The sequence below is a fragment of the Pseudonaja textilis genome, chromosome 1, assembly GCF_049901715.1.
Source record: "Pseudonaja textilis isolate UNSWEBS1 chromosome 1, rPseTex1.2, whole genome shotgun sequence".
Lineage (NCBI taxonomy): Eukaryota > Metazoa > Chordata > Lepidosauria > Squamata > Elapidae > Pseudonaja > Pseudonaja textilis.
Window position 1 is genome coordinate 32,600,752 of NC_141990.1, and position 13,143 is coordinate 32,613,894.

At 40.3% G+C, this 13,143-nt stretch overlaps 1 protein-coding gene across 4 annotated transcripts in view; it reads left to right on the forward strand.

Annotated features, from left to right (window-relative positions):
* Nucleotides 1-13,143, forward strand: part of CCDC88A (coiled-coil and HOOK domain protein 88A) — a 96,827-nt gene that overhangs the window by 25,883 nt on the left and 57,801 nt on the right. For all 4 annotated transcript variants that reach the window (XM_087930473.1, XM_026696044.2, XM_026696043.2 and 1 more), the window contains exon 9: nucleotides 6,716-6,797. In XM_087930473.1, coding sequence (XP_087786599.1) covers nucleotides 6,716-6,797 — 82 coding nt within the window. The remainder of the gene's footprint in view (nucleotides 1-6,715; nucleotides 6,798-13,143) is intronic.

The following is a 13,143-nucleotide window of genomic DNA, read 5'->3' on the forward strand; positions in this document are numbered from 1 at the left end:
TGTGGAGTTTAGAATGTTGACTTGAAAATTAGCATATTGAACACCAAGATTTGATATGGAAAATGAAGTGGACAGTTCTAAATTGTACATAAATGGTTAAAAAAACAGAACATGTAATTGAATTAATGCACTTTGTGTGGTCTCTCTTACCAGTTAGTAACTGTTTTAGATTAAGCAAATGCCTATAAGCAAGAAGAGGCCTACTACCCAAGTATGTTTGTTGTAAAATACATATGTGCACACTCCCTTTTAGAGACTTTGGGTTTCTTATGGATTACTACTGTATAAGCATGCATTTAATCTCAAAAGGTTAAAATAGCTTAGAAGTAGATCTGAGGGAACAGATTTTAAGAGCATTTGTATTATAAATGTAAAGTAAAAATAGGTATATTTTTTTTCTATCTATAACTGAACATCTATGCACATTCAGTACTTTCTCCTTCTCCCCCAGTACTTTTTGTTCGTCTGCTTATTAGGTGGTACTCCTAGTGTGGGTATAGGCAAAAAAAACACCTATGTAGGTTCTCATCAGTAAGCTCAGATTTCAGAAAGCTAAACTTTCCAAGTAAAATGATATTGTTTAATATCACATGTTGTAGTTAAAATTGTATTGTGTTTTGCCAATGGAATTATTTACAAATGCGTGCCAACTAAGCGGAAAATGTTAGAGCCCTTGTTGAGGATACCTACTCAGTCTTCTGCATAACTCTCTATAGATTTTTTTTCTTTTTACGACTCATCTAATCCATTTTATCAGGGTGGAGTTGGGGTGACTGAATGGAACTGAGCATTTACCAGCCCAATGCTCTTCCTGACACTATGTGGAGTTTGTAGCATATATTTTCTCTTTGCGCCCTGGTAAAGAAATATCTGTCCCTGCCTAGGATTAAACTCTCAACCCTTCCAAGTGGGAGGCGAGCTTCTTCATCACTAGGCCACCTTGCCATTCAATGGCTTTGTATAGATATAACAATATATTTGTATACTATCAAAACACAGTACTTTTTTTAAAAAGTAATTTTGGAAAAAATAGATATACAGTATATAACTTGATAAAAGGGTATTTATGTTTTCAATAAATTTTAACCTGAGTTGAGTCACAGCTGTGCTACAATTATATAACTTCCAGTTTTCTTTTCTCATGAGTTCCAAGAGCTATAGACATGTTTGCCATTAATAGTGGGAGAGCGTGCTTTTGTACCAGTGCCCAAGGTTATTCATTGATTATAAATGGTGCTGATGTCCATATCAGTAAAATTCCTGAAGAGTCTGCAATTCACACAAATACTTGCTTGTACGGTAACTTTTTAAATATAATCCAAGACTATAAGTTTCATGATTGTCAAAGTTGTATCCTAACTGTGATTTGATAAAGCAATGTATATTGAGGTTTCTAAATCTGTGGCTAATTAATTACACAGTGATGTGAAATAGGAGTTTAACATACAAGTTTCAGAATCATTGTTAAATTCAGTCTAGCAATGAAATGAGTTTAAGATTGCCACCTGTTCTCTGCCTGAAGGGCCAGTTTCTAATCCTTAGCTGCAATTGTGCATGTAAAATGCTTTAAACATTAGATAAATGCTGCAAAGTTTATGGCTAATTAAGCCATTATGGTGCTTGCTCAATAAATAATACAGCAGAGATGAAGAGTCTTAACATATGCTTGTCCTCTAGTACTAAGGTCAAATTTTCTGTATTTGTTCTGGACACAGAATGGCTCAGTAATTTTATGGTAAGGTTTTTCTGTTGTAATTTCCTGTCAGAATTTGATGCTAAGAAACATTTCTAGGCCCCTTGAAAGCTGTTCCTTAGGTACATTTTATTATTTCACTTTGAATATTATTTGACGTGTTTCATTATTAGAATTGTATTGAACTGCAGTATGGTAGGCTGAGCTTCAAATATTGTTTTGAGAGAGAGAGGAGCGTGACATGGGAACATTTATATTCAGAGCCAGCCCCTCCATCTCTTACCCCCCTACACACACACACAGACAGACAAAGACCAACAGATTTACAAGAGAGTTTCAACTGGATCATCTAAAATGGGCAAAGTATATTATTATCTCTATTTAATTACTTTTTTATTTGAACAAAATACAAAGTTTTAAAAACTTAGTCATGATGAGTACAAAAATACAAAAAAAGACCATTTTTGATGACTCAGATATTGGGTGTCTATTGAAATGAGCCTAGCCAAGATATTCTATAAACAGCTGTACTAGGGAAGTTAATGCAAATTGCTGTTATTAATTTGACTGACATGTAATAGCCTAAATAGTGAACATTGGTGTAGAATGTATAATTAAAAACAATCCCATTACACTTAATTGAATAGCTCATTGGAAGTGTATATATTTCTGAGAATATTTTTACATTTTACCAATATGTTTTATTTATTTACAAATAACATTTTTGCCTATAAAATGCTAATATCTTTTAATGATTGTCAGTACTATCCGATGTGCTGGTATGCTAAAGTAATTCCCATTAGTTCTGTACATTTTAAATAACATTGCATTTAAATTGGAAACAAAGCATGGTGGTTAAGTAAATATTTATGAGAAGCTGTGGTTTGACATAAGAACTGTCATTATTTAAAACAGGCCCTATATTGAAAAGTTCATTAGCTCCAGCTTTGATATTATGTATAAAATACATGCTGTGCAATAGATGTATACATATAAAATGGTTGAATATTTTTATGTTTGGAACTTATATTTTTGTAATTTGAAAATGAAAGAAACATTTTTGACTGAATATTTCTATAGTTTCTGATTTAAATAGGATGTCTTGCAGATAAACATGTTTGCTGTTATGAACATATTTCAGTTAACATGATGAAAAGCAAACATATATTAACCTATTGGAATTGAGCTTTAATAATCTGATTCCTTTGGGGATGACAGTGAAGAATAATCCCACTGTCCAGTTTAAGCTTCTCAGAAAGAAAAATATGAGTGATAAAATAATATTCTCTTGGGAAAAAAATGAGTTTCCCTTAACCTGAAGATTGTACTGTAGGTTTCTGTTTTAGAGAAATAATACAAATTCTTATCCATATGTTGTCTGTTCTGCATTCTACCTTCACATATGAAATACTGCTGTTTGTGCCATATCATATTCTTTCTGGAAAAATTCTCAGGTGATTTTATGGAGAGAAGGATTGAAGTAGATTGATAATATGATGTCTTGGTTTATATGAAAGAAATGTCAGATTATACAACATCTATCTGTTGTACTCAGGTACTATTCAATAAATATGAAAAGCTATGCCTATTTAATCTCTGCTGACAGATTTAACTCACATTGGAAATAAAAATAGATGATTTCCTCTGCTTTTTCAGCTACCTACCTACCTACCTTAGCTTTATATACAGGGAAGAAATGAGAGTTCATGAATGGAAGTTAATTGGCTTGATTTTGGACTTGACCACTTTAATGTCAGATTACTCTAAAAGTATTTGGATAATGTTTGTCTTCTCCATGATAAGTTATACACAGAAAGCTGTGATAACAAAAAGTGCTGATGATGTTTTTCATTCAGTAATTGTCAGACTCTTGGTGATTCCGTGGGCCAGGTCTCTCCACGTCTTTCGATATTGCACTTCTTTGAGTTTTTCTGTGATCTGGCTGGTGTCAGCTTTGATGGTGTTCACCCAGTTTATTCTTTGACGGCCTGGTTTCCTCTTACTGCTATCTCTTCCAAACATATTTGCTTTGTCTAGTGAATTCCTCCTCATCACATGGCCAAAGTAAGACAGATGCCAAAGAAATCTCTCCACAAATATTAAGAGATTCATTTTTGAGATTTTGCCTTCCAGTGGTAGGTTTGGTGTTATGCACTCCAGTACTTGCTTGTTGGTCATCTTTCTCATTTCAGTACTTGCTTGTTAGTTACCAAGAAATATGCAGGAGCCTCTCCAGCACCACAGCTCAAACAAGTCAATTTTCTTCTTCTCTTGCTTTTTTAAGACCCAAGTTTCACAACCATAGCTACGAGGAACACAGTAGAGCAGACTAACCTACATTTTGTTGCTGATGTCCTTGCTTTTCCATATTCAGCTACATTTATCATTGATATATGACCCAGTGCAATCTGACATTTTATTTTGAGATTGTATTCACTGCTTTGAGTGATCTGCAATCCTAGGAAAGTGAATTCTTCCATGCATTCTATCTCTTCAGTGTCAGTTTCTATTGTCATGTTTCCATTCCTTGCTGTGGCCATCAGCTTGGTCTTCTTGATGTTCAGAAAGAGACTAAAAATCTCACTTTCTTCCTTGATTTTCTTGATCAGATGTTCTAGGCCTTCTTTGGTTTCTGAGAGGAGTGTTGTATCATGAGCATATTGAACATTGCTGATGTTTCTTCCACAACTTATATCCTGATTTTTTATTCAAGATCTAGCTTCCTCATGATCATTTTGGCACACAGATTAAATAAGAAAGGGCGATAATGCAACCTTGACACATCACTTTCTCTATCTTAAACTATTCAGGGTTTTCATATGGTGTTCACACTGTGTCTTCCTGATTTGAGTATTCTGAGTGCACCAACTTGACCAGATGTGCTGGTACCCTCATGTCCTGTAGGGCTCCCCATGGCTTCTCATGGCTTCTCACACAATCAAAGGCTTTCTTGTAATTGATGTAACAAATGTAAACGATCTTTTGATATTCACAAGATTTCTTCTGTAATCTGCAAATCTTCTATTGTGCAGATTTGCAATATGACTTCGGGTGCCATGACCCTTTTGGAAGCCAGCTTGGAAATATGGCAATCCCCTTTTGATGGTTCAGACTAGACCTTGTTCTATTTTAAACAAAATCCTGCTGATGTGAGGGATGAGAGCAATTATGCAATAATTAGAACAATCCTTAGAATCACCCATTTTCAGCAGTAGAATAAACACTGAGGATTTCCAATCCTGTGGCCATGTGTTGATTTCCCAAATTTTCTGGCACAGGTGTCTAATGACTGTGAATGATATAGCGATGGTGTCAACAATTGGAATCTTGTGGTTTGGCAGTTGGCTCATTGCCCATCTGATTTCTTCCTCAGAGATGGTCGGTTCTATTTCAACTTCTCTTTCCCCATCATATCAAAGTACAAAGGGGCTTTCTGAACCCTCCACAACTGTTCCCAATCACTCTTTCTCAAATTTCTTTTAAGGAGCCTTAAATGAAAGACACAAGGAGTTTGCACAAACTTTATATGTTTATATGTTTCATTCGCACTAATCCCCCATGTCAGAACTTTGTTGATTCACTTCAGGCTTTATGAGGGAAAATGGAAAGCTTTAGAAGAGGGAGTTGAGAAAAATCCATTGCATAAGCAGCTTTTTTTAAGGTACTACGAGTGTCCTTTGTTTTATCTAATTTACAATTTCAGAGTCTTCTAATGCTTCACTGATATCAAACAATGATAATAAAGAATGGTTATTATAAAATATTTTCTGTTTTGATATTAATGTTTCAAAACTGAAACTATGTATATATTATTTTAAATCTTGTATGCCATAATCATTTTAGAATATGTGACCTGTCTGGTACTGAACTGTAGAATTAGGAATATGCAAAAGTTGTCCATATCAAACTACTTCCAAGTCTTGCTTTTCTGTAAACTGTCAAATCCCAGTAAAAGCATAGAAGAGGAGGAAGTGCAGGATGGTCTAAACTAGAGCAGTGATGGTCCACCAGTCTCTAGTTTGTGGACCATCACTGGGTCATGACATGCCAGAAACAGGGTCACACACACAAGCAAAGCCCCATCTGCGGGATGCAGGCAACACACAAAACTATGCGCCCTCTGGTCCACATAAAAAGCTCTCTCCATGGAACCAATCCCTGATGCCCAAAATCATACCTCTACTGCACTAGAGTGAAATGAAGTATCCCAGACTTCTCCAGAACAGTCCATTCTCACATTAATTAATTTTACACACTCCTTGTTGAATATCTAATTTACTTTTATTAAATACGGGAGTAAATGTGAAACTGGATCCAACAATAATACTAAATTGCTACAAGATCTGTAAGCTAATATTAACTGTTATTGTATAATTGGAAGGGGAAGAAGAATGTCTTAATATGGAGAAAATATTGCTTTTGAAGGACTCAAAAATTACTTATCTATTACTCAAATTAATCAAAGCCAGAATCCATAATGAAGTTCTATATAACTTTTTTTTCCAAGGCAGAAAATTGACTCACTTGAGCTGTACAACTGCAGGGAGGATAGATTGAGGAGCTGTTGTTAGAGAATAATGAAGTATGTGAATAATGTATATAAATCTTCTCAACCTGTGGGATTCAACTGTTGTAAATGAGCAAGTACACAAGTTTCGCTATTATTTAAAATAAATAAGTAAAAATAAATAAAAAACAGCTTTTGGAAAAAGCAATAATCAGGAACAGAGATTTAGAGAATCCAGAATTTATTCGCTTTCTTTGTCTTGTGTGTTTGCTCTCAAGCTCTTTTTCAAATTTGAAGTAACAGGAGGAAATCAGGAGAGCAAAAAAACTAGAGGGAAGGAATTTAGCAATATTTCAATCCATTCTTGATTACTGCTTTATTTTTATCATTTTAGTGAACTTATTATGATGCTGGTGCAGTTTCCTTTTAATTATTAACTGGAATGTAAAATAAAGCTTTTTTAATATTTGTAAAAATATATGTTTTTTACAAATATGTTTATGTTTTGTTTTTAGTGAGGAAAAGACTGAACAGTTGTTGGATTGTAAGCAAGAATTTGAACAGAATGAAACTGAATTAAAGCGACTTCAACAAGAGGTTTGTGAATCATGGGTTAGATTGTTTTGTTGAAATGAAGTGTAACTTGCTTGTGTTTATCAGTTTTATTTATGATGCATGTTTCAAGCAGTGGTTCTTAGTTAAGCAGATTTCAACTAAATAACGGCCTTAGGATCTTAAACTTAAAATCATAACGGCCATAGGATCTTAAACTTAAAATACACTGATATTGATTGACCAGTGTATTTGTTATTTTCTGGGTTTTTTTTTGTTTTAGAAATCTTTTGTGAACTGTATTTCAATTTACGTTCAAGAAAGGAGGCATCTGTTGAATGCAGCTTCCATCCCCTTTTATTTATATCTTGGGAAGAATTTAGAAAAGAGTGACCTGACATTGTTCTATGCACATTCTTTTGTTTGTAAACGGATTGTTCTCCCACGAGCTGCTCGGAGCATCCAGTAGTGGGAAGTGCTTCAGTCTCTGCTTGTTTAGTCTGGGCTTAATTTGCGGAATGCTCCTCCTCCTCCACGGGACTCCTCCCCAGTGTTCCCCAGTTTTGGCTCAGCCTCGTGAGAGATAGGCAGTGCTTCTCGTTAATCCTTGGCTGAAACAGGAGAATTCTCTTTAAGGTTTGCAGATAGTCAATGTCCCCTCCTTCTAACAATTGTTGTTTGACTTACCGACGCTGCCTTTGCCATCTGGCCGTCGGGATCGCATTATCAGGAAGTGCTCCTTGCGCTCCTAAGCACAGGGAGGCTTTGATTTTGTTCCACCACCACCCCAATCGCTAGCCCTACCCTTGCCATTACGATGCCATTAACATTTAAACGGCGTGGCTTTTTCTCTCTTGCTCTCTCCAGAGTTTTTTCCCCCAAAGAACACTGTTTAGGGGTGGAGGTGTAATTGCCTGGTTATTTTCACCCCTCCCAGCCGGTTTAGCCCTAAGGGAAAGCTGTTGGAGCTTATCCCTTTTCTCGGCAGGAGATTGCTGCTGGCGCGCACGCCACAAATAACGTCTGGTCACCTTTTTTTTTTTTTTTGCTGTTAAAGGACCGTGTGGCCGCGTTGAGTGCTAATTCAATAGACTGTATGAGGTAATCCTTATTTCAGATTGAAGTTTTTTTTTAATACAAAATACCCCGAGGAATCATTACAACCTCGTTTCCAACCTATTCGAGGCCTTTGTTAATTCGTGTTGTTGGCTTAACCCTCACAGTTCTCCCTATCCAGCGGCACAACAGCGAGCACTTAGGCCAGCATTCGCCTGTAGAGGGAAGCTGTTGAAGGCCTGTGAGTGATAATTTGGCCTGCTAGGCGTTCTCAATTTGGCTGATTGGGACATCCAAATTTGATATATATTTGCATACCTATACGCTCTGATAATATTAATAATACTAAAATAATCAAATTAATCATACCAATATAATAATACTAGCAATTTCATAACAATAATAAATTATTATTGTTGAGATACGACTCAATTTTGAAGCAGATATCCATATTTTTTTAAAAAGGGGGGGCATTTGATTTCAGGGCACCCTGTCCATTCTTGGCAAGGTCCCTGGGCACACCAACCGCCTACACAATATAGCATTAAATAACGAGTGTGCTGTTCCTTCCACAATCAAAATGGCAGGGGGTAGTGGTTCACACACCTCAACTTCAAGGGGCAAGTCCAAATCTCAATACAATCCTAAGCAAAAAAAAAAAGGGACTTCTAAGGCATCAGAAAAGGATGCCAACAGGCACCACAAGGCACTGGAAAACCAAATAGATAAGTGCACACGGGAGGTACACAGGACCTCTCAAGCCTTCTCACCCCACAGTCCAAAGCTGTCCTCCTCTTTCCTCCCTCCTTCCCCCCTAGATCTCTCCCTCTCATCCAGGTGCAGCGTGGCTCCCCAGAGTCAACAGGCCCAGTTAGCTCAATCACCAACCATGCAAAGCGATGTTCACACCAATGGCTGCCGGTCTTCGACAGGAACAATCTCTTCCAGACGATGTGCCAGAGTGAATAAAGACCTGGATGGAGATGGCTATCCGTCCGGGAATCACAGCAGGCCTGTAACATGCGGTTCTGACCAGGGATCATCCTGCACCCGCTCAGTATGATTCTCAATCAGTTCGCTCATAGGCCAGGTCAGAGCAACACTATACCCAGGTACTGCTTCAAAGGGGGTTTGCTCCTACAGAAGCCGCAGGAGGAGGAGGAGGCAGAAGAGGTGGAACACATTGAGCTGATGGACCAGAGTGAATCAGAATCAGTGCATGATACTGACCCGGCTATGTCGGAAGCAGACCCCTTAGAAAGGGGGATGTTTGAGGATGAGGGCCTTGTTCCCAACCAACCTGAATTTACAGGCTTGTTCCGGCCACAACTTTTAAAATCTCTATTGTTCAAGACCAAAAGCACTGTGCGCCTGGACAAGCCGGCCCCTTCTACCATTCCAACTCTGTCAGACGAGGGACCAGAGGATCTCATCTTCACCCAACCTTTAATCGAGGCAGATGTGATTCCAGTCCCTCACATGTTTGCAGACCTGGTACAGAAACAGTGGGCTTCTGCAGCAGTATACACGCCCCTCACTGGTTACAACAGGAAATTCTTTAATTTGGCCCCAGATTTCTTAAAATTGTTAAATACTCCTGAGGTAGATGAACCCATTGTGGGATTAGCGTCCTCGTCCTCCATTCCCAGTGAGGCGCTGGAGGCATTAAAGCCAGAGGACAAACAGGCCGAGCTAGCCCTACGCAGGGCCCATCAGTCTGATGCATGGGCCATCAGAGCTGCCACGGCCTCTTCCTTCTTTACCCGTTCTTCCCGTAGATGGCTCCGGCTATTACGGGAGCATGTCCCCAATTCTAACACTAGAGCACACCAAGACGTTGCAAAGCTTATAGCAGCCGCCAAATTCTCAGCTGACGCAACCTTTCATGCAGTTAAGCTTTCAGCCAGAGCCATTACTTCACATGTCACAGCGCGACGCTTGCTATGATTAAAGAATTGGTAAGCGGATATTAAACATAAATGCAAGCTCGCTTCATCTCCTCTAGCGGGAGACAGACTGTTTGGCCCTTCTCTCGATCCGCTACTCATCGAGACTCGAAAAAAAAGAAAATTTTACCCTCCCTTTTTCAGAAGTCAGACCCTAGAAACCCTCAGTCCTTTCGGAGGGGATCCTTTCGGCCCTTTTATCAGGGACCATTCTCAACCAGATACCAGAGACCCCCATCTTTCTGACCAGGGCAACAGCCAGATTGGTCAGACTTTGGGGATAGGAACAGAAGGGGTGGCCAACTTAAGAAATCCTTCTGAGGAGCGGGAAGTAGATTTTTCCGGCGCCCAAGATAACCCTATGGACCCGGCTCCTATCGGCAACCGCCTTAAATTATTCGCGGACCAATGGGATCCTCAACATCTGATTCCTGGGTCAGAGACACGATCAGATTCGGCCTTGCATTGGAGTTTCAATCCGCTCCCCCAGATTTCTTTATGTCGTGCCCTCTTTACAGAGATCTGGTTAAATGAAATCTTATAGAAACAGCTATTCAGCACCTACTGGACATACGAGCCATCCAACCAGTAGCTACCGACCAACGAGGGCGAGGTTTCTATTCACATCTTTTTGTTGTTCCCAAAAGTTCAGGGGGGTGGAGAGCAATCTTGGATTTGAAATGCCTTAATCAATTTTTAGTATATCGCAAATTTAAAATGCACACCCTGCAATCTATCTTACTTGGTATCAGAAAAGGTGACATCCTTACATCCATAGATCTGACAGAGGCGTACTTACATATTCTAATTTGGCCTTCCCACTATAAATTTTTACGATTCTGTTATAATAATCTCCACTTTGAATATGTGGCTCTTCTTTTCAAACTAGGTTCTGCCCCCAGGACCTTCATAAAGGTTCTCGCAGCCCTTGCTCATCTCCAGGATGTCCCCATATGACTGCAATGTTACCTCGATGATATCTTAATTTTGTCATCTTCTATTCATCAATCAGTAACATACTCAGACAATACTTACAATCCCTACAACTACATGGGTTCTCAAATCAATTGGGAAAAGAGTCATTTAACACCTTTGACTCGATTAATCCATCTGGGGGCAGTCATAGATACAGTGGAAGGCAAAGTTTTCCTGTCACTAGATAGACAAAACAGCATTCATCAATTAGTTAAGGAGATCAGGGTTCGTAGGAGGGTGTCCCTAGCTGATCTATCAAAATTGTTAGGCAAGATGATCACATGTATATCTATTATTCCTTGGGCCTGGCTCCACACTAGATCACTTCAGTGGTTCCTGCTCCCGTACCACCGATCCAGCCGAAGCAACTCCAAATACAAGGTCAAAGTTCCATCACAGGTCCTCATATCTCTCTTCTGGTGGACCAGACCAGCCATAAACAAAGGTTGTCTATTCAAAGAGCCCCACAGACTTACCATCACCACCGATGCCAGCCTGATTGGATGGGGAGCTCACTTTCAATCGCTCACAGCCCAGGGTCGCTGGTCCTCCATAGAACGATTGCGTAGCATAAACTGGCTGGAGCTTCGAGCAGTACACCTGGCTCTCGGCAGCTTCCTTCCACAGGTATGCAACCAACACATTAATATTGACAGACAACATAACCACGAAAGCTCACATAAACAGGGGGGAACTCAGTCGAAACACCTCATGCGAGAAGCAGAGCGTTTGTGTCATTGGGCAGAGAGCAACCTGATTTCCATCAGAGCAGAACACATTTCAGGACTGTCGAATACACAGGCAGATTGGCTAAGCTGGGCCATGATAGTGGCTCCTCCATCCGACCCTCTTTTAAGAGGCAGTCAGCACATTTCGGCAGCCAGTGGTAGACCTGTTCTCTTCCCCCTTCAACGCTCAGCTCCTGAGATTTCTTTCCAGATACCCCTTGCAAGGAGCGGAGAATTTCAATGTGTTCCGTTAACGTTGGCCCCTGGGGCTTCTGTACGCATTCCCGCCACTTCCACTGATCCCCAAGGTCATCCAGAAGCTGCTCGCCGAGAGGATGGAACTGCTTCTGGTAGCTCCCTACTGGCCCAGACAGTCGTGGTTTGCAGACCTCTGCAATCTATCTGTATCACCACCATGGAGAATTCCGCCAGACAGGGTCTTGTTAACCCAAGGACCCCTTCAACATCCGGACCCTCAATGGTTGCACCTGACCGTCTGGAGGTTGAGTGGAGTTGTCTGAAGAGCAAAAAGTTTTCCAACAGAGTTATCACCATAATCCAAGCTGCCAGACGCCCCTCAACAACTCGCATCTACAATGTCATGTGGTCCAGTTTCTGCAAATGATGTACCAAGTCTCAAATTGATCCCATCTGTGGTTCAAATCCTAGAGTTCTTACAAGAGGGGCTTGACGGGATTATCAGCTAATACGTTGAAAAGACAAGTGGCGGCCTTAGTGTCAGTCGTCACTTATGAAGGCCTCCTATCTCTTTCCCATAATCCACGCATACAATGTTTCTTTTGAGGAGCCACAAACTTAAGCCTGCCAACGGTTCACTATTATCCCACTTGGGGCCTTAACAAGGTCCTTCTTGCATTCACTAAGTGACCTTTTGAGCCTTTGCAATTGTCAAGTCTCCAATTTCTGACGTATAAAGTAGATTTTCTTGTAGTGATCACTTCCGCTTGTCATATTTTAGAACTGGCAGCCTTGTTGATCAGACAAGATCTTTGCATCTTCCATTCCGACAGGGTCGTCCTTCATCCTGATCCTACGTTCATAACCAAAGTTAATTCAGCCTTTCACAGGGCACAAGAACTGATACTTCCTAATTTTTGTCCCAGGCCATCCCAAGGGCTGGAATGACAATGGCATCGGCTGGACGTGAGGCGAGCGTTACGAATATATATTCACCGCACAGCCTCTTTAGAAAAACGGAGGCTTTATTTGTGTCTTCAGCCCAACAATCAGGGATGCAAGGTCTCATCCTCCACAATAGGCCGTTGGCTATGGGCCGCAATAGCGAAAACGTATCAGATTCAAGCAATTCAGGTTCCCAGGGGCATAACAGCTCATTCAACAAGGAGTGCCGCAACATTGGCAGTATGGGCCATGCAGGCACCAATCACTGACATCTGTCATGCAACCTGGGCCTCTCCATCATCTTTCATTAGGCATTATAAAATAGATGTGTTTGCATCAGCCAAGGCCTCCTTTGGCAGAAGGGTTCTGCAACGGGTCCACAGGGACCAGGAGGGGATCCCAAGACAGACGGAGTCCCTTCTGTGGGACAGACCAAGGTTTGGTATGTCCCACTACTGGATGCTCTGAGCAGCTCTGGTACTTACCTGACACGCCCGTTCTCTTTGAGCTGCGAAGAGCATCCAGCCCCACCCTCTTCCGTCT